This window comes from Hemicordylus capensis, chromosome 3, assembly GCF_027244095.1.
Source record: "Hemicordylus capensis ecotype Gifberg chromosome 3, rHemCap1.1.pri, whole genome shotgun sequence".
NCBI classification, from domain to species: Eukaryota; Metazoa; Chordata; class Lepidosauria; order Squamata; family Cordylidae; genus Hemicordylus; species Hemicordylus capensis.
In genome coordinates, this window is record NC_069659.1 from 93,824,372 (window position 1) to 93,845,613 (window position 21,242).

Sequence of the window (21,242 nt, forward strand, 5' to 3'; positions counted from 1 at the left end):
CAATGACATTGCAGGGGTTAGATTTTAAGGGGGAAAAGGCCCCCAAATAGACAAAAACATGGGTGAAAGCACAGTAAGAAGTGCCCTAACATACTCCATGGGTCCCCAGCAGTACTGTAGTGCCTCCCAAGAGTCAAAAATTGGCCCCAAACCACATTTTTCCTCTTTCTTTTTGTAAAACGAGCCACAAAATATCTCTTCCCCTCAAAATGGCAGCTGGAAATGAACTCCAAGATAATTTCCAGCCATCCCCAACCCATGGATACATGAGTTTAACTCCCTATGCCCGCCAGATTTTTTACTGCGGATACTGAGGTCAGGCGTCCATTACCCGACTGAAGAAATGTGAATCCACGCATGCAGGATCCGTGAATATCAAGATTTTCTTGTATTTCCTTCTGTCGGTCCTAAATTTCTTGGCAATCAGTTTAATGGGATGACACATGATTCTAGTGTTGAGAGAGGGAGAAGAATTTCTCTCTGTCAACCTTCTCCATACCATGCATGATTTTATAGACCTCTATCTTGTCTCCCCTAGGCTAGGTCATCTTTTTTCTAAACTAAAAAGCCCCAGGTGTTGTAGCTTTGCTTCGTAAGGCAAGTGCACCAGGCCCCTAATCATTTTGGTTACCCTCTTCTGCACCTTTACCAGTTCTCTAATGTCCTTCCATTGGTACGGTGACCAGAACTGTACTATGTTCTGGTCTGTACTATGGAGCACCATAGTTTTGTATATGGGCATTTTAATATTAGCAGTTTTATTTTCAATCCCCTTCCTAATGATTCCAAGCATGGAACTGACTTTTTTCACAGTTGCCACACACTGAGTCAACACTTTCAACGAACTGTCCACCATGACCCCAAGATCCCTCTTCTGGTCAGTCACTGACAGCTCAGACCCCATCAGTGTATATGTGAAGCTGGGGTTTGCATATGTGCATATTGGGACAATATGCACATTGTCCCAATGGACATCACTTTACACTTGCTAACACTGAATTGCATTTGCCATTTTGTTGCCCACTCCCCCAATTTGGAGAAATCCTTTTGGAGCTCCTCACCATCTGTTGTGGATTTCACTACCCTAAACAGGAACCTAAATAGGAATAGCTTCCTATGTTTCTATAATCTGCCATTCATTTATTCTCAGATGCAGTACTATATGAAATATGCCATGCATATGGCAAAATCAAATCTTTCATGCTTATAATATGTTTCTAAGTATTAATCAAAATTTGGCTCACAGAGAGAGAAAAGCTCCATTATCTTTTATCTAAACATCTAAAGCAATCCGAGCCATAGCTGCAGAAGCCCTCTACATATACAGTAACCTATACTGCAGTCATTTATGTACTTCTTTTCTAGACTGAAGCTGTATTTCTGGTAATAAGATGTCCAAAAGGGCACAATCCTAGGCACATATAATTGCATGCAAATTTAATTTAGCATGCAATTACACTCAGTTGTGAAGTAATTTGTGAAAATTTAGCCATAAGCATCTGACTATGCATCTCTTATTTGTCTAGCCATGTGTGCTCCTCAACAACACCACAGTGATATATGCTTCCCAAAATCTTCTGAGAGGCTATTTTTCCAACCCATTGTACAGTACTTAGTTACCTTCCATGTTACCCTAATGCTTTGTGAAGATATGGGCTCAAGCTGAACTTCTTGAGGTGGTCCATCAGGAGCTGGTGAAAAATAAAAAGATATATCAACATCCTAAATTCTCTTCTGCTATAGAAAACAATATATCGTATCATCTTTGCGAATCCTGGCATGCATTGTATGTAGTTTGTAGTTGTAGTTTGTAATTGTAGTTTTGCCAGGGTGAAAAGATACAAACTAATTACAGTATTAGAGTAATAAATCACAGAGCATACTGGGCAACATCCAGATAAAGTTAGTCATGATCAAATCCCATTGAAATTAATGTGATTTAAGTTAGTCATGACTCATGTATTTCGATGGTGCCTTGTCATGACTAAGCTAGATGCTGCCCATTATATTTATTTGTAGGCTATCATTTCATATCATTTGAAATGATTATCATATCATTTTTGGATTCACTCAAAAAGACGATTATGCTGGGAATGATCACCGGGAGAAGGAGACGGGGACGGCCTTGTACTCAGTGGCTGGATATTATAAAAAATGACACTGGGATGACCATGGTGAACTTAAAGGAAGCTCTCTGAGATAGGATGGCATGGAGTTCAGTGATCCATAGAGTGACTGAGATTCGGACACGACTGAATGGATAGAGAGAGAGAGTAGGCTATCAAAGTATGTTTGTCATTTCAAAAGTAACCATGCAAACCCCAACTCTGCTGAAGATTTGGCTATACAGTGGTAATCTAGGTATTGATTTGAATTGTGAGAGCCCACAGTATCTACGAGTGTGGATTTTAAAATAGGTATTCAAAGGAATGTTAAGGGGTGAAGAGAGGGCATGCATTCCCTCTTCTGGCACTATGTAACCACACACGCTGCACACAGTTACACCAATAGCATGCTGCTAAGCCCTGCCCCCTCACACTGACACAGTCTTAAGCCTGCCACCCTGCTCCCCACAGATACAGTTTTTGTTGGGAGTGCCTATGTCCCTGATTATATGGAGGATCCCTTTCCAGGTAAAGCATTTGTCTGTGGAGAATGGAGTCTGTGGCTAAGGTGCATGTTTGGGTAGGGCTTCCTGGCATGCTCCTCTTGTCATTGTGTCTCTATGTAATGTACAGAGTTACATAATGCCTGGAGAGGCTTTTGGATGCAATAAGATCTGGGAAATGACACTATATGAGTTCAAATGCTTTGGCTTGCTTAGGGTTAATGTTATTCCTGTATAAGAACAAATTGATATAATGGATTTAATTCCCAATGAAGCTCTGCTGCAAAAGGTTCAGTGGGAATTAATAGTAAAACGTGTGTAAGCACCCTGTGATGGGACATGAACACAGATTAACTACAATGCTGGTAAAGCAAAACCATTGGATGGAATTCTGATGACCGGGAAGCCACATAAAAGTTTACCTCATTACACCTTTCCTTCTAATCGACCAACACAGCTATCTACCCTCATAACACTTCTAACTGTGTGGGGATTTATTTATTTATTTAACATATTTCTGTACCAACCAAAACTTGTGTCTCTGATCACATTGTGGATCACATTGTCTGTAGACTACAGTCAGACAGTTCACTCCCACATTACCACCTCACTGTAGCCTCGCAGAAAAGCAGGGAAGCTGAGGGGTCAATAAGGTTGTGCTTATCTGTGTGAGAAAAGCCCTCTTTAGACTTTTTGTTGTGAGTACAGATGTCTATACAGACATACATGTTTTTTGTGTGAATGACGGTGCCTGCATTCTTTCATTTTAAAAGTAAACCTGGGTATGGGCCCCTCAAATGCATGGTACAGATAGGAAGTGTACGATTCAACATAATGTGTGAATAACTGCACCTGTGCACAGATCTGAACCTATGTACACTGTGCACTCATTGTACAAGTGTCAAACTTAACATGTGAATAGGTCTACAATCACCTGCCCATCCAGTTGCAGACAGGACAGAATCTGATCCCCAATACTCCTGCTTACAGTCATATCATCAGAGAATGTCTGATCACAGTACTAGGGCAATGAGATGGCAATCTCCCTTGCGTTTGGTTCATGACCACATCTGTCTAATATTTCTTTAAGTGCTATGTTATTTCTTTATAATCACATCTTTCATATCCACATGAGTCTCTTTGGCTGAAAAACAGCACCCACATTTTTCTATATGTGCTTCACGAGTCTCAACATTTGGGCCTGTTCTGTGAAGCCATATCTATGGAAATTGCTCCTGCACCCCAAGCTTATGTCTGTTTACCTGGAAGGAAGTCCCATTAAGTTTTGTTGGGATTGTTCCTAGGTAAGTAGGTTTAGGACTGCAGCCTTAATTTAAAACAGGGTGAATGAGAGAAGAACAAAATATGCACAGGAAGAGGAAAAGCAAGAGCAGGAGAAGAAATCTGAACTTCCATTGCTCATTGTCTGAGAATTGTGACTGTTTTAATTTTCACGATAAAGTTAAAACAGTCAAAATTATCAGACAATGAGCAACATTTTCTTGGATGAAGATTAGAACTAAAATTGCATCTGAATATGAAAAGCTCTATTCACTTCCATTCACATGGTTTTCACTTTTCACCGCCGGACTTTAACACAGTCTTTGTTCTCCTCTCTGAAACACTGAAGCTTTCATGGCTTGTTGTGGAGAGCTGCTGCTAGAAGTTGTAGGCAGGGGAGAAAGGACCTACAAGAGCCAAGAACAGTCAGCAGCAAAAGGGAAGCTCATATTCCATAGCTCCCTTCTTGCTGCAGGAACCCTATTTATGCTACCTTTGAATAAAAGATGCTGCCTGCCTGAAGCCACAATAGTATATGATACACAGTGCACACCTTTGCCAATGAGGTTTCCCTCCCCCACCGTTAATATTTAACGCTGTTGTTTTTGTAAGGCCTTCATTATGTTCTCTGCCCTCAGGCTTCCCTCAGATGTTTGAGAACCCATGCTCATTGAACATGCCTGAGGTAAAAGCAATGAACTAAAATAAACAATGACAAATGGTGGCACTTCCATGCCTTGTGCCTGTGTTCTCAGCTGACACCTAGCCTGCACAGCAGATATTGTGGCTCTGCTGAAGGCTGGGCCTTCTCTTCTCTGGTTCTGCCCTGAATAAATCTGCTGCTTTTGATGGTGGTTCCATATAATTGACCTTTCACTCTGAATGGACAGCTTCATAATAGAGTAACGAAAGGGTCAGTCATCTTGAAACCAGGTCACATAGCGGAGAATATAACTTGACGTTCAGGTTGCACGTTGTTAATGGAGAAGCTAATCTGCAAATTAAGGTCAGCTGATTATGCTGGCATGTTAATTTGCAGTCAAATGAAAGCCTGGATGAGAAGCACTACTAGTTTATTAAATGGGGGAAAGTATTTCAAATCTTTTATATGCACGTGTACACATGAGAGACAGACGGAAGGAAGACATGCAAGAGGCACATGTTAGTTAAGCAGGCTGGAAAGAGAGGGCTGTGAATTATGGTAACCACTTAGTAGTTTACTTTGCAGTCACATGTAAAACTGAAACCTCTGACCATGCAGTAAAGCAGTGTTTCCCAACCAGTATGCCATGGGGCATAGGAGCTGACTTGCTCTGAGTCAGCTCCCAAAGTGGGGAGTTTACACTCCCAGATTTTGCAACTGATTTGTACCACAATGCACCAAGAAGGATGTGTCCTTTCTTGTGCATGAGGGAGCGGGTTTAAGCTTCCTGGTTTGAGCTGGCACATTCCCTTATGCACAGGGAGTGATGCATTATTTCTGGTGCATTATGGGGTGAATCAGCTCTAGGAGGAATGTAAGGGATAGCCATGAATTTGTGTGTGTGTGTGTGTGCTTGGGACTGACTGACATGAAACTCTCAGACCAAACTACGAAAGACAGAAATGTGTCATTTTACAGGTAGCTTCCAGACCTTGGCCAGACTACAAAAGCGGGGGGGGGGGGGATACCAGGGAAATGAATTAATTTGCCAGAAAATGCGGCAAAACTCTTCCATTAGAAACACATGGGGAATGATAGCTACCAACAAGTTTTGGCAGTTTTCTCGGATAGTTTTCAAGATAAACAGTCAGACTTACACTGAATTATGAACCAATGAACAAACTATATTTTTTCAGTTTACTGCATGTGAATCCATGCCGGATTTCCACAAAAATCACCCAGGAAATAAAAACACATGAAAAAGCTTAAGTGCTGCAGCTATAAAGACAGCTTTTGCAACACATATACTCCTCGAGACCAAGTGAAGGGGGAGTGCATGGTCATTTTGTCATACAAGAGGAATGCCTGCAAAATCCAAGCCTCTTTTATAGTACGTGGTGAGATGGCAGGGGGTGGGGGTGGAGAGAAAGAGAGACACACAGAGAGAGAATAAAACAAAAATCATGCAGCAGCTTTGCTGCTACACAAAGAAAAGTTATGTGTTTGGGGGGAATTAGTGTGGCCCAATATCTCTCTCTCTCTATATTTCTAATGTAAGTATGCCTTGGAATGAAAAAGGTTAAGAAACACTGCAGTAACGCATAGAATTACCATACACATACCACTCAGAAATTCAGAGAAGTTGGATGGGGGCTTGGCAGGCTGGATGCAAGACATGTCCAGAGGCTACATAGAGCATGCTATTTGCCTCTCTACCTGTTTACAGCTGCCACATAGCAGGCTTTTAACAAGCTATGCTATGCTTCCAAGTTGTCAAATTTCCAACGATATAATGCAAACTCCTATGTCCCAGAACTCTTTGGTTTCCTTTTGAGACTTGGGATGTAGTTCTCTGCACTCTCCAGAGATTAACACAAATGTAGATATTTTTGTGTTTTAATGTTCTAACCAGAAAACAATTGAACATATAATTTAGAAGCATGATTGCATATAAACACATGATGTAATATTTTCTTTAACACATCCTTAGAACATACATCTCCTCTAATGAAATTGAATGACAACACCCTTGCAGCTCTGGGCTCCCCAAACAACACTGAGTTCTCAAGGACCACACTTCTTAAGAGGAAAAAAGGAGGGCAATTACATCAACCTTCAAAAACATATACAAGTACCCTCATTATGAAGCTGCCCATTCAGAGTGAAAGGTCAATTATACAGAACCATCAACAAAAGTAATGGATTTATTCAGGATAAAGCCAGAGCAGAGAAGTCCCAACCTTCAGCAATCACAAGAGCCTCATTCAGACATTATTAAAAAAGAGGCTGTACATGAAAGTGTGCCAGAAATCCCTTCCTGGAGCATCACTCATCTTCTCCCCCTGCTCACAATTCAAACATTGTTCCTCTGAAGAGGTGAACACTGTAATCGTCATGGCAGACGTTTCCCTGATTTGTAGGCTGAGGCACCTAAACCTAATCACAGAAAGAATCTCTTCATGCTTACAATGTTTGTCTCAGCAGACAAACACACTGAAAGTGTGGATTGCACTGGGGTGAGGCTTTAGAGCTTGTCATCACTTGGGTGGGGCCTGCAGGCACACTCTTGGGATGCTCTACACAGGGACAGCACCCCTATTTTAATGTTTTAAGGGGGCTTCTGTCTCTAGATTAGTGTAGGTGTTAAATTCTCAGCAACAAAATATTTCATTCAACTTTGATATTTATTTATTTGATACTATTTCATTTAATTTCAATAACATTAACGTCTGAATAGGATCACTATTTTAGTTATCTAACTGTTGTGGCCTTATGTTTACAATTAGCTTCCCAAATGTTACAGCAGTGGTGCCCAAACTGGGAGCCTCCAGATGTTGCTGAACTACAGCTCCCATCATCCCCAGCCACAAAATAGTAGCTGGAGCTGATGGGAGTTGTAGTTCAGCAATATCTGGAGGCTCCCAGTTTGAGAACCACTGTGTTACAGCAAAGTGTTGCAGCAAAGTACTCAGATAAAAATATTAAACTGGCTTAAATCCAAGCCAGTGTTAAGTATCAGCTATTATTTCTTTAAAGGGCTTACATATGGGTATCAGTGCCTCATGTCAGGCAGTTACATTTGAAAGAGGTTATAACAATGTCTTCTTAGTCTACTGAGAAATGTTATTTGTAGCTACACAGCATTATGTATGTTTGTGTATTATAAATATATATACGGTATCTCTATACCTAGATACAGATTATATCAAAATGGTTAACAAAAAAGAACAAAAAAAAAAAAGCCTATATAAAACAGCAACAAATAACTTTTGAAAATAAACCCCCTTCACAGTGCTATAAGATAGCAAGCAAAATACCATTTACAGAATCAAGATTAAAAAAGAGACACAGCTGTGACTGTGTCATAGCAGAGACACAGAAAGGTTCTGACCGGGTGGGGAGTTGCCACCAGAAAGGGAGTAAGAGAGGCCTCCCTTCCTTGAGGTGGGGAATTCCATAACTTGGACATGGTTACAAAGAAGGTTCTCTCCCATGCTGCAGTCAGATACACAACAGATGCTAAGAGGACTCAGAAAGGAGAGCCCCTTCAGCAGGTTCAATGGGAGGAGGCGGTCCTCCAAGTCTCAAGCCATTTAAGTTTTGAAGAAGTTGAAACCAACACTTTGAATTGTTCTTGGATATGTCAACCAGACCATTTCCTTGCACTTGGTTGACATAGTACCTGTTTCTTCACAATGCCAAAAACACATACCTCTTACAATGAATACAACTAAAGATTAGATTTAATTAGGGCAAATTGCGAACATACCTGCTTCATCTGTGGTGATAGTAAGCTCATTACTGGCTTCACTCTTTCCAATGCGGTTTTTTGCATACATGCGAATGTTGTAGGTTGAGGAAGCATGGAGGTCAATGATAGTGGCCTGATTCAGCTGTGGGGAAACATCTTTGGTTCTTTGAACAGAATCCCAGGAGTCTGTTAAAAGGAAATGTGGGAGAAACAATCAATTTTCCCCATTCCTTTCCTTTTGTTTTCTCTTTGTTTAAAACATATAGCTAAATCAGAAATACAGTATAAAGAGGAAGAGGGAGAGAAAAGGACACAACATTTTGAAGAAAATCAGCTTTGGCAAAATAAACTTCATTAATGAGGAAACTGCCACTTCCCTTAGCTCTTTTAATTTACTCAACTACAACATTGGTGACAGATTCACACAGGAACATAGGGATTATCATGTAGTGTCAAGAACACCTAGCATAGCATTTTGTGTTCTGATAGTGGCCAGTTGGACTCCTCAGAGAGATTCATAAACAGGGCATTATGGTTTCAGCCATTGTTAATCCCCAGTACTGGCAAGACAGAGATATACAGCTTCTAAAAACTGAGGTTTCACCAATTTCTTTTTACTGCCAGGATTGTAGCTGCTGATAGATCTATACTCCACTGAAATGGCTCATACTTTTCAAAAGCAATTTATAGCTGAGACTGTTACAGAGGGTGGCAACAGTTTTCTTAGGCTTGTGATTAGGGTTGCCAACTGCCTGAAGCTATTCCTGGATATTCCCCACCAATATTTTATCTTATTTTTACATTTATATCCCGCTCTTCTTCCAAGGAGCTCAGAGCAGTGTACATGCTTATTTTTATCCTCATAACAACCCTGTGAGGTAGATTAGACTGAGAGCTACATGACTAATCCAGAGTCACCCAGTGAGTTTCATGGTTGAATGGGGATTCGAACTTGGGTCTTCCCAGTCCTAGTCCATCACTCTAACCACTATGCTATGCTGGCTCTTGATATTTTAAGAATATCAAGCCATTAAAATTTCAAGGATGGCTTTCAATATTCACCTAGAGATTGGTGCAGATTCCTGAAGATTCCAGTCCAGTCCTGCAGGGCTGGCAACTCTACTTGTGATAAGTACTTTATTTTGGCCTCTCACTAATTATTTCCTCCACAGCATCTGGTCCCTGATCACGGTCAGTGCTCAAATTATGAGAGAATGTGTAGGGACCTTAATGAAATCCACAAGCCCCATCTCTAGGTGCCTCTCAATTTAATAATATCATGCCACTCATAATTTTTTATGAAACGGTAGCTAGGGAGGCCAGAACAAACAACAAACAAGAGCTCCCCCCACAACCTGGTAATTTAAGCACTGGCCACATTCCATCATGACTAAAGCCTTGATGAGAAGAGAATTGTGTACTTAGGTACACCATCCAAAGCAGGAACAGAAGTCCCACCCCTGTGGCACATCCATCATTTACCTCACTCCCGCTCCCGCCCCACTCATGCTTACAGCAGTCTTCTGAAGAGGTGAATGCTGTGATAGCAGGTAATTCTCTCAGGCGCAGGGAAATGATGTATGTGCCAGAGGAGTGCTTTGCTTTTGCTTTGGACAGTGTACCCGAGTACATTGTCCTTTTCTCACTACATCTGAAGAGAGCTTGAGACAGCAGGTAGGGCAATACAAAGCAGAGGTTGGTGGTGGGGGTGGGGTGGAAAGGAGGGCAGCTCCAATGTTCAGAGCAACAGCAGGGAACCTCAAAAGATGGCAGAAATAATTGAAATTTTGAAAGGAGAAAGGAGATATAATTATTGTTGGTTCTTAAGATATGACTCAAACATTAAACTGCATTCTACTACTACTACTACTACAAATACTCTAGTGTATACTACAAATACTCTAGTAGACTGCTCATAAGGGGAGTTCTTTTGCACAAGTCAGCTATCCAGCATATTGCTGGAATCAACTCTCCAACTGGTCAAGGGAAGGAGAGCACCTACTAATCTCTACAATGGCTGGCTGCTGCTGATGGTGGGTGGCTATTGTCTAAACTTTACTTGGATGGGGTAGGGCTTAGCTAGGTAGCAAGGTCTCCAAGTAACAAGGCAAGGGATGAGCCCTGAAGCAAGGTTCACATCCTCCTCACAAGGTGATGCCTCCTGCTAAGGAGAACCTTCCAGGTGCCGGTCTGTGAGCTGGCAGTCAAGCACTCCATCAGTGCTGCTGTAGTTGGGCCCAGGTTGTAATTCAGCACTCTTTAGAGTCTGGTGGTGATGCTGGTACCTCATCACCCATCATCTCATACCCAGGACTGGAGCTGGGGTTTGGGGGAGACTGTCCTTCAGATCTTGAGATGGCAGATGGGTCATGTTCTAGAACAGGCAGTGAGTTGGTCATGGGTTCTGAAAGAGGTGGCTGGCTTGTCAAGGGCTCCCCGTTGGAGGATTTCCCAGACTCCTCCCTGAGAGGCTCTCCAGGATCCTCCTCAGTGTTCTAAATTATATGTTCCCAATCAGGTAGGTGGTCAGTTGTGGGCCCTGGATGAAGAAGCTGGCTGGACAAGGGCTCCTTGTCAGATGATTCACATCCTGAGGGCTCCTCTCTGGAAGATCCTCCAGGTTCCTGATAAGGGTGGTCTCTGACAGCCAAGGAATATGGAAATGATGCCCCATAGGTTCCCATATCTAACAAAATGCTAGATAGGTGACTAGTAATATTAAAATATCTATTATAATCCCTGTGTCTTTATAAACTAAAAGCTCCAAAATAGTTAAGCCTTTTTGTGAGAAAAATGATGAATCCCTCAGGTAATTTTTGTTCTTTTATCAATTTCCTATATTTGGCCAATAATATAATAATTATTGTTATTTATTATGTTAGTAGCTTTCACATATAAGCCCCATTCACACAACATGGTCGGAGATACCAGTGAATGCACGGGAAGAAGCAGGGTCATGCCTTCTGGCCCTGTCTGTCCCCTCCATTTTTCCCATGCATACAGAGCATATGCACATACAGTTTGTATGTAAACCCCTCCTGTACTCTACCAAAGACAACCACAGGGCTCTGTGGTTGCCAGGAGTCTACACCAACTTGATGGCACAACTTTACTTTACTTTACGTTGTGAGTATGTACATCTTCCCCACCAACACAACATTCCTTAATCACATGGGGGGTGCAGTTCATACTTAAGTAGCAATTGGGTTGTGTGTAGGGAAGCAGTTGAGGCAAACCACTACTCATATGACTAAGGAATGGAAAGCTAGGGAGGGAGAGAGGTGCACATTCATGTTTTTACCTGGGGCAGGTTGTCTGACTGGTCAGGTAATGTATCATCTCAAACAGCCTGTTAAAATATCCACATGTAGAGAATCCAGTAATCTGAGCACACACACTTAAACAAGCTGACAAAACAAGTATGGAGTTTATGTCAGAAATAATTGGCAAATGTGGTTGTGAGAATCTACCCTGATTTCTGAATTTTGGAGTGAGAAATGAGAATCAAGGGATTCTTTCAACACTTTCATTTTTATGAATAGGTTGGGAAAAGATTTCAGTATTAGAGAGGAGTACTCCTATTTCCTTTTAATGTGGATTCATGATATGACAGAGAGCAATCATTCAGTCAGTCAGTCTCTCAGCACAGTTCTAGAATATAATCATTCTAGAGCCTTATTTCCAGAGCCTTGAAATAAGGCTGCTAAAGGAGAAGGAAATGAGAGCATCTCACAACCTCAGATGGCCTTGATGCTAAAGAGTGTGGGGTTGTCCTTTCAGAAAAGGAAAGGAGAGTTTGTCTTGTGGTAGCAAGCATGAATTGTCCCCTTTGCTAAGCAGAGTCCACTCTGGTTTGCATTTGAATGGGAGACATGTGTGAACATTGTAAGATATTCTGGGTCCATATGCTTGCATTCAGAAGGCTCCAAGTTCCTTCCCTGACATCTCCAAGGTAGGGCTGAGAGAGACTCCTGCCTGCAACCTTGGAGAAGCTGCTGCCAGTCTGGGTAGACAATACTGAGCTAGATGGACCAGTAATCTGACTCAGTATAAGGCAGCTTCCTATGTTCCTAAGAAAAACAGATTGAGAATAGAACTTGAAGACAAATCCTCTCCAATTTGTAAGAAGAGTTGTGTCATGGAAGGTAGCCGTGCTGCCTAGAGAAGTTATGCAATCTGCATCTATGGAGGTTTCCCCCCTTTCAGGTGAAACATTATATAATATTAGTATTTCTGTAAAACTAACTGCATTGACTTCCTATTATCAGTACTGCATAAGCCAGTGTTATTAACATACTTATTAGTAATTTAGAACAGGCCACATATTCTGTCTTTCTGAAAGCTAAGGATCAATCTGCCTGAAAACACAGTTCCCTTGAGCCCTCAGAAGCCAAGGTGAACAGTTCCACAATTAGTTCAAGTGAGGTAGGATGGAAATTCACTAGAAAACCATCGCTTTTATTTGCACACTTGATTTTCCAATGGGTTTCAGGGTCAGTTGGGCAATAAGTATGGATTGGTTTCATGACATATTAGTTGTGAAAGATATTATATGATGCATGCCAAGTTTCAGAACAATTTAATATAGGCAAAAATAACAAAGAGTCTTGCAGAACCTCAAAGTTGAACAGATTTTTTTTTTATAAAAAGGGAAAATAAACTGAGTTTAAAATAGACCAAAATTTAAAAAGTATTTATTTGTATTTATATACAGGTGAACCTTGGTATCCATGGGGATTTGGTTCCCTGGTTCTAGCATGGATAAAAAACCCGTGGATACCAAGGCATTGGACAATAGGGAAAGGGAGGTTAGGTTTCCGAATGTCACAGAAAGGGAGAGGGGAAGGCTAAAATGGCTGTAGAAATGTGGGGGGAAGTTGTCTACCATGCTCCATGAGTCCCCTGCATTCCAGCAATGCCCCCCAAGAATCACCATCCCACCATTTTTGGTGGAAAATTGCACACACCCCTTTCTTTTAAAACCACGGAAATGACCTTAGAAGTGCAGGGGGAAGTTGCCTACCATGCTCGGTGCTCACCCACCCGTGTTCCAGCAGCTGAAATTCTCAGTCACAAACCTCAACATGAACCCTTGGTTCCTTCTTTGTTTTGTGGGCAATAACGCCTGTTAGAAAGCAGTGTTATATGTCGTCCAAAGGCTGAGTTGAGGGTAGGAAGCTCCTCTCTCTCAATGTCTCTGGTTGGCTGCCATGGCTATCTGGCATTAAACAAAGGAAGCCCGCATAGCCAGTCCCCCCCACCCACCCAACTGCGGTCAGTCTCCCAGACTCCAGATCGGATCAGCAGAATTGCGGCGGGGAGAATGGGAGCAAGCCATGGGTCCATTGGGCCCATGATTTCCCATTATGTGCTAAGGCAGCCATACTCAAAACCTACAAAATACAGCTACAATCAACTAAAAGAAAATCAGAGAGAGCTATTCATTGGCCAAAGACCTGAACAAAATGGCAGTCTTCAGGGTCCTCTGAAACACTGGGAGTCAAGCAGTCAACCACTCCTCTCATCAGGGAGTGGCAGCCTGGAGGCAATCTCTGAGAAGACCCTTTCCCATGTGCTTAACCAATGTCCTTCAATAGGTGTTGGAACATGGAGCAGAGCCCTCCAAGGTGAGCTAGTTAGGAGGGGGAGATTCAGCTGGGAGCAGCCAGTCCTTAAGCTACCTAGGGCCCAAGTTGTTCAGGGCTTTAAAGGTTAATAGCCTGCACCTTGAATTGCACTTGGAAACAGATTTGGCAGCCAGTGCAGAGTCTATAGTTGTAATAAGCACAAAGCAGATGTCTTCAGATATCTATCTGGTTGTTGCATTCTGCACCATCTATGGTTCATGAATACTTTTCAAGTGCAGCCCCATGTAGAGCATATTGCAATAATCCAAATATGATGTGACCAAGGTATAGGTAACAGAAACCAGGTCTGCCTTCTTGAAAAGAGCACAGCTAGCACACCAGCCGAAGTGGTGCAAAGGCACTTCTGGCCACTGCTGCCTCCTGATTCTCTAGGAGCAGCACTGGATCTAGGAACTGCACACTTGCTCTTTCAGAGAGAGGGCAACCCTATCTAGAATAGCCGGGATCTCTGTTCCATCTGGAATAAAATTCATTCTCACACATTTTCTACTATAAGACACCAAGCATACTTCCTACTTTATATTCCATTTCACCTTTTAAGATCTACCCATTGTTCCATTTTGACTTTACCACCCATGTGCCAAATCTCAGTAGAAAGAGCATCAAACAAAGTGATTGCTCCACAAGGGTGGAATTTTCATTCTGTAAACATTATGGCTGTGACTGAATTCCACTTAGAAAAGAATTCAGGGCAATATGTAGTAGCCATAGCAGAGTTGTATATATGTCAAAACAAGGGCGGGGGCACACCTAGGTCATTTTGGCACCCAGCCTGCCCCTGCAGCAAGCCCCCCCCCCAGGGATGCCCCCAGAAACCTACTTCGGGGGGGCCCTGCTGCACCAAACCTCCTCTGTTGATGGTTTTTTTAAAAAAAAATTCAGCCACTGCGCAGCCGAGGGTGTAAGCCAAGCAGTCCTTCTCTCCCCACCTGGCGGCAGTGGCCAGAGTGACACTGGGCCTGTCCATTTGGCCCAGCTTCTCTTGCTAACTGCGAGGCATGCCTGCACAGTTGAGAGAGATCGTCGCAAAAACCATGATATCACCTGAAAGGGTATGCCCTCACCTCTTGCCTGTGGGCTTCTCAGGGGCATACTGTGTGAAACAGTATACTGGACTAAATAGGCCTTGGGCCTGATCCATCAGGGCTGTTTGTATGTTCTTATCCTGCAATGCCCAAGCTGCTTATGTGCATGCACAGTTTCATCACAATAATCTGCATAATATTGTTTGTTGTATATTGTTGATGAAAGAACCAAAACTTCTAAACCGCCCTGAGCCATTTTTGGAAGGGCGGTATAGAAACTGAATAAATAAATAGATAGATAAGATGAACAGTTTTCATAGCTAAATTTCACCTAGAAGTCTGTTCCCTACATCCTTACTCAAGAGGTAAATTCAAATCTACCTCAGACACTTAATACATATAAATACAGGAGAATACAATAGATTCACTACCCGCCCCCAGGCGGAACGGAACCCCTGCAAATAACTGTATTGTAACCCTGAACCCTATGAGAATCTAGTGGGTTAGGTTCCTGGACTGTCCAAAATTGCTGAAAATCAGCCAAAAATAGGTGTTACCCCCCATAACACCCAAATAATGCCCGCAAGTGCCCTACCATGCTCCCAAGTAGTCCACAATTCTAAAAATTGGCCAAATAATAGCTGTTTTTGAAACATTTTTTAAAAGAACAAGCCACAAAATGGCTCCCAAAAACAAAATGGTGGCCAGAAATGACCTCCTAGGTCATTTCTGGCCACGCTGACCCACAGATATGCAGGTTTAACCCTCCCCCCCCATTTTTATCTGCATATACAGAGGTCAAGTGCGAATTACCGCGAGTGATTAGAACTAGAATCCGTGACTGCTAAACCCACGAATAGCGAGGTCCTCCTGTACTAGAAGAACCTCTTGCTTAGGTTGGGCTTTAGTGGCTGAGCTTAAACAGGTATCAAGAATTTGAACTGTTCTAGCATAATGTGCTTTATATTTTAATAAATAATATATCTCATTTAATTTATTAGGTTATTGTTTTATTGACAGAACTGTATCTGCTAATAACTGGAAGGTACATGGCAATCCAGAAACAGGTCTGCTTCTCCACACATCAGTTAGATGGCAGTGCTGACATTTGTTAACATTGTTACCATAGAACAGAGAATTTTGACTGTAGCAGCATGACAAAGGAATCTGTATGCACTGAACTCTCTCTTTCTAGTCAGCTGCTGGAGGCACAAGAGACTTCTCCTATAATGAATCAGTCAGTAGTAAGGTAGATTCTGGCAGGAAGCTGGCTTCTACCACAGTGAAACAAAAGCAGTGAAGGGCTGTGTTAAGGAAAGAAAGCAAAGTTTTCTTCTCTCCAAAAAAACCCACTCAGCAAATGTGGGACTAGTTTTTCAAGCGGCCTTCCCCTATAAGCAATATTACCATAGTTACCTGAACCCAAGAAGACTGTATTTAAGACAAAATCCTTAAAAATGTGGATTAAATACAGGTTACACCCAGGGATTCACATAATTTTTCAGATCTGGTTCTCAAATAAATACCGGCAGAAATGGTTTGGTACTCACATTGCCACTCTGCATGTACCAACAGAGCAGCAAACTCTTTGGCCTCCAGTACTCCCAACTCACCTCCCAGCAAAGCCTCCCACCCCTGCCGAATGTTAGAGATTCATTCATAGCCTGAACTCCCCCAAACCACTCTCAAACAAAAACTAACAAAAACCCAAGCAAAACAACACCAGGCCGGGGTCTTTTTTTCTTCCTGCATTGTTACCATCCTCATCCCATGCTTGGGCTTTTTTCACACAGGGCTTTTAGCTTGCATCTCCTCCGGAATGGAGGGTGTGCATTCACACATCGGCCAGAATTACCCTGATGTCCATGCGAGTTATCAGGGAGCACTCCAAACATGATCCAGATTTTCCATTGTATGTTAGTGCAATGTGTAGCCTGATTTATATCTGGGGTTAAAAAATCCACTTTTTGAATCAGGTTGTGGGTTGGGTTTTTTTTTCAACTTCGAACTCACAGTAAACCCACAGTAAAGCCTGCTGTGTAAAAAATGCCCTGGGCTTTTGGCACAGCCTGCCCTGGGGTGCATCCTCCCAGCCACCACTTGTCTTTCTTTTTGCTTTTGCTTGGGGCATGGATCTTGCTGGCTCATCAGATTCCTCACTCTTCTCCAGCGCCGGGCTTGATAGTAAGGCAGCTTGTGAGTTGAAGCAGGAGGGCTTCTTCAGTGCAGCTGCTGTTGCTCCTCTCACCCCTTTGCCTTGCAAGGAAGACAACAATCCAAGCATAGGAGTGCATGACCATGAACAATCCACACATGTGCACGTGCACATAAACACACAAAACAAGACTGGGAAGGAAGAGAAAGGTAGGCAAGCAAGGAAGAGAGAGAGAGAGAAAGAGCCTGCCAGGAGCAGCCATGCTGGGAGCTCACTTTATTTGAGAACAGAAGGGGAGGGGGAGGGAAGCACACAGCCCCCCCCCATCTCCTCCTCCTCCTCCTCCTCCTCCTCCTCACTTTTTTGTAAACCCCCAGGGCTTGGCACAGTTTGGCTAGGCAGAGGACCCTGAATTTAAGACAATCCCTCAAACAACTTGGAAAAAAACTCATTGTGGTTTCAGGTAAATATGGCATATAACCAGATTGAAACAGAATCCAGAATCCTGATGGGATCATAACAATGTTTTTAAAATAATCAGCTGAATGATCTCCACCTATATTTGCTTTATTGGCAGATTACTGCTATGTGTGACCTATTAGAACCAGTGAGAAAACTTAGTCAGTGAGAGTCATCAGGCAGAGAAAGTAACTTGGTAACCTTCCTTAATTTCATCTCTTTCTCCCCTTCCTCCTTCATAATGCCCTTCTCTGCTCCCATTCCCCTTCAGTCATTCATTCATTCTCTCGCTTACATACACATATACCTGCCCACTCATTGCTCCCCACCCCAAGAGTCAGAACGAGAAAACCCTAGAAAGCAGCAATGACCTCTGTATGGCAGGACTTGGACTGAAGGAGCTTGGACTGGGCTCAGGAAAAGCCATATTCCAATGAAATCTACTGAATATCCTGACCACCACCTGGGAATCATGACTGATTATTTATTTCACTAATTTCCCCAAAGGCCCTCAGTGAGCCTGCAGAGGTTGCTCAGGGCTGTGTTGGGCCCATTTGCTGCTCTTCATATAATAAAGCTGACTCCCTCCTTCTTAAGGCTATCCTCTGCACATTAGCCACTGCTGGCTTGATTGTCCAGACACCTGAATGGAATGCATTAGCTTCAGGCAGTTTAGGGAGAGTTTTGGTGAAGGAGACTAGGTAAAGGTAAAGTGTGCCATCAAGTCAATTTTGACTCCTGGCGCCCACAGAGCCCTGTGGTTGTCTTTGGTAGAATACAGGAGGGGTTTACCACTGCCTCCTCCCACACAGTATGAGATTATGCCTTTCAGCATCTTCCTATATCGCTGCTGTCCACTATAGTACCAGCGGGGATTTGAACTGGCAACGTTTTGCTTGTTAGTCAAGCATTTCCCCACTGTGCCACTTAAGGTGACAAAGGAGACTAGCAGCCCCCATTTTTGGCAATCCTCCTCTTCAGAGGGCAGTGATTTTGCAGGAAGTGTGCTTGCAAACTGCAAGCTCTTTTACTACGAATATGAATATGATAAATATTTATATACTGCTTTTCAACAAAAGTTCCCAAAGTGGTTTACATAGATATAAATAAATAAAATGGCTTCCTGTCCCAAAATGGATCACAATCTAAAAAAAACAAACATAAGCTAGACACCAGCAACAGTCACTGGAGGGATGCTGTGCTGGGGATGGATAGGGCCAGTTGTTCCTCCCCTGCTCAATAAAAAAAATCTCCACTTTAAAAAGGTGCCTTTTTACATTTGAACTATAAACAAGTTGTTCTAATAATAACTAATCTGCCTACTTTCTTTTCACTGTCCATACAACTGGATTAAATTTCGTCCAGATCAGTTAGGCAGTTCACAAGTTAGCCCATTTGCACCTCAAATGTTCATGCGTCCACCATCTTGCATTGGGATGGATGACATCATCACAAACTTAGTGCTGAGGTGTCCTACAACTGTACCAAATCAGTTCCCACTTGCACCTCAAATGTTCACATGTCTGTCATCTTGAATCAGGGTGAATGGCATCATCACAAACTACGCCATTGGGGCATCCCTATGTGTCCTTACAGATGTAGCAAATTTGGTTCAAACTGAGTAGGCAGTTCACAAGTCAGCACATTTGCACCTCAAATGTTCACACGATTTTGAATTGGGGTGGATGACATCACAAACCATGCTGTTGAGGTGTCCCTTTGTGTTAGCCCATTTGACTACAACTGTACCAAATTTGGTTAAGATCAGTAAGACAGTCCATACATTAGCCCACTTGCACTTCAATTGTTCATGCATCTGCCATCTTGAATTGGGGTGGACAGCATCATCACAAACTATGCCACTGAGGTGTCCCTATGTGTTCCTACAACTGTACCTGATTTGGTTCATAGTGGTCCAGGCATTGCAAAGTTGATAGGGGTGGAGGCGGGGGGACACTCATGGAATGCCAGGTGACCTCATATGCCTACTGGAAAGCAGGCTAAAATCCTGAAAAATCTGGCAGTGTGAATTGAAAATGTGGAATTCAAAATGCTCAAACAAAGCCATCTCAACTGACACAAAAGTGTGAGACAAATGAGTTCTGTCATGGAATGTAACAACATTTGAGTGAGAGAAAATTCTGACGCTCATAAAAGAATACATGGCATAATCTTGAATCTTTTCCCATTAGGAAACTCCCTGCTGGTGGAAGGCTATTGTCTGAGGGCAAAGCTTTGCAGCTAGCCTTCACTCTGATGGTGCTTGTTTTCACATACATAACTTTTGGACACATTTCAACATGTTCCCCACCTGCAGTCTGAATTTGGTGCAGCCCCAACAAGACTGTAAAGGTAAAGTGTGCCCTCGAGTTGGTGCTGACTCCTGGCGACCACAGAGCCCTGTGGTTGTCTTTGGTAGAATACAGGAGGGGTTTACCATTGCCATCTCCATGAGCAGTATGAGATGATGCCTTCCAGCATCTTCCTATAGCACTGCTGCCCAATATAGGAGTTTCCTATATTGGAAACATACCAGTGGAGATTCCAACTGGCAACCTCTGGCTTGCTAGTCAAGTCGTTTCCCCACTGCATTGTGTGCCTTTTCTCAGCTGACTCCAAGTTGCTTTGTATGAGTCACAAGTGCAAAGTGAAAGAGCTTTGAGATAACTTCTTTCAGTTGAGAGTTCTTTGAGATAATTTATTTCAGTTATATGAATTATAATTTTTCCATTGTATGAATTTAGATCAAATTTGCCATTTTGATTTGCCATAGTCTGGGAAACATACCAGTGGAGATTCCAACTGGCAACCTCTGGCTTGCTAGTCAAGTCGTTTCCCCACTGCCTTGTGTGCCTTTTCTCAGCTGACTCCAAGTTGCTTTGTATGAGTCACAAGTGCAAAGTGAAAGAGCTTTGAGATAACTTCTTTCAGTTGAGAGTTCTTTGAGATAATTTATTTCAGTTATATGAATTATAATTTTTCCATTGTATGAATTTAGATCAAATTTGCCATTTTGAGATTTATATGGACTTGCTTATTTTCATTTATTCTGATTCTCTCAACAGTATTATAAAGGATAGAAATAGGACAATCCATATAACATGAATATATGTGGCAGTATTTTTTTTATTTCTGACTTTTGTATGGGGAAGGCCAGCATACATCACCCATGGAAGTATAATACTAGATGACATTCACCTATTTATTTTGTTTGCTGTGCCATCTAATGGTCCTATTCAGAATGGCACTTTTCAAAATGTATACAACATACACAGTTTCTTTATACTATATAATGACTATACTGAATATTCCAGGGTATACCATACACATCAAGATTATGCCCTTGTGGATCTGGTAACGTTGAAACAACTGCTCATGTTTTACTGCATTGTGAATATTACAGAGACATAAGACGCCAACAAATTGCCCCACTTTTGATAAATTTTCCGGGTCATGGAGAGGATTTCTATTTAAACTATTTGCTCACTAATCCTAATCTGGATGTTATTCATATCGTGGCCAAATATTGTTATATAATATGCCAAATGCGTATAAATGTAGTCTGATTTTATATTATCATCTTATTATTGTTATTATCATTATTATTTTAATATTGTTGTATTGCTGGTCTACGACCGAAATAAAGTTTTACTTACTTACTTACTTACATTT

General features: G+C 42.2%; 1 protein-coding gene across 5 annotated transcripts in view; it reads right to left on the reverse strand.

Moving 5' to 3' along the window:
* The window catches only part of DSCAM (DS cell adhesion molecule), a 579,300-nt gene that overhangs the window by 150,203 nt on the left and 407,855 nt on the right, over positions 1-21,242 (reverse strand). For all 5 annotated transcript variants that reach the window (XM_053310684.1, XM_053310683.1, XM_053310686.1 and 2 more), the window contains 2 exons: positions 8,302-8,469; positions 1,621-1,691 (listed from right to left, as the gene is read on the reverse strand). In XM_053310684.1, coding sequence (XP_053166659.1) covers positions 1,621-1,691; positions 8,302-8,469 — 239 coding nt within the window. The remainder of the gene's footprint in view (positions 1-1,620; positions 1,692-8,301; positions 8,470-21,242) is intronic.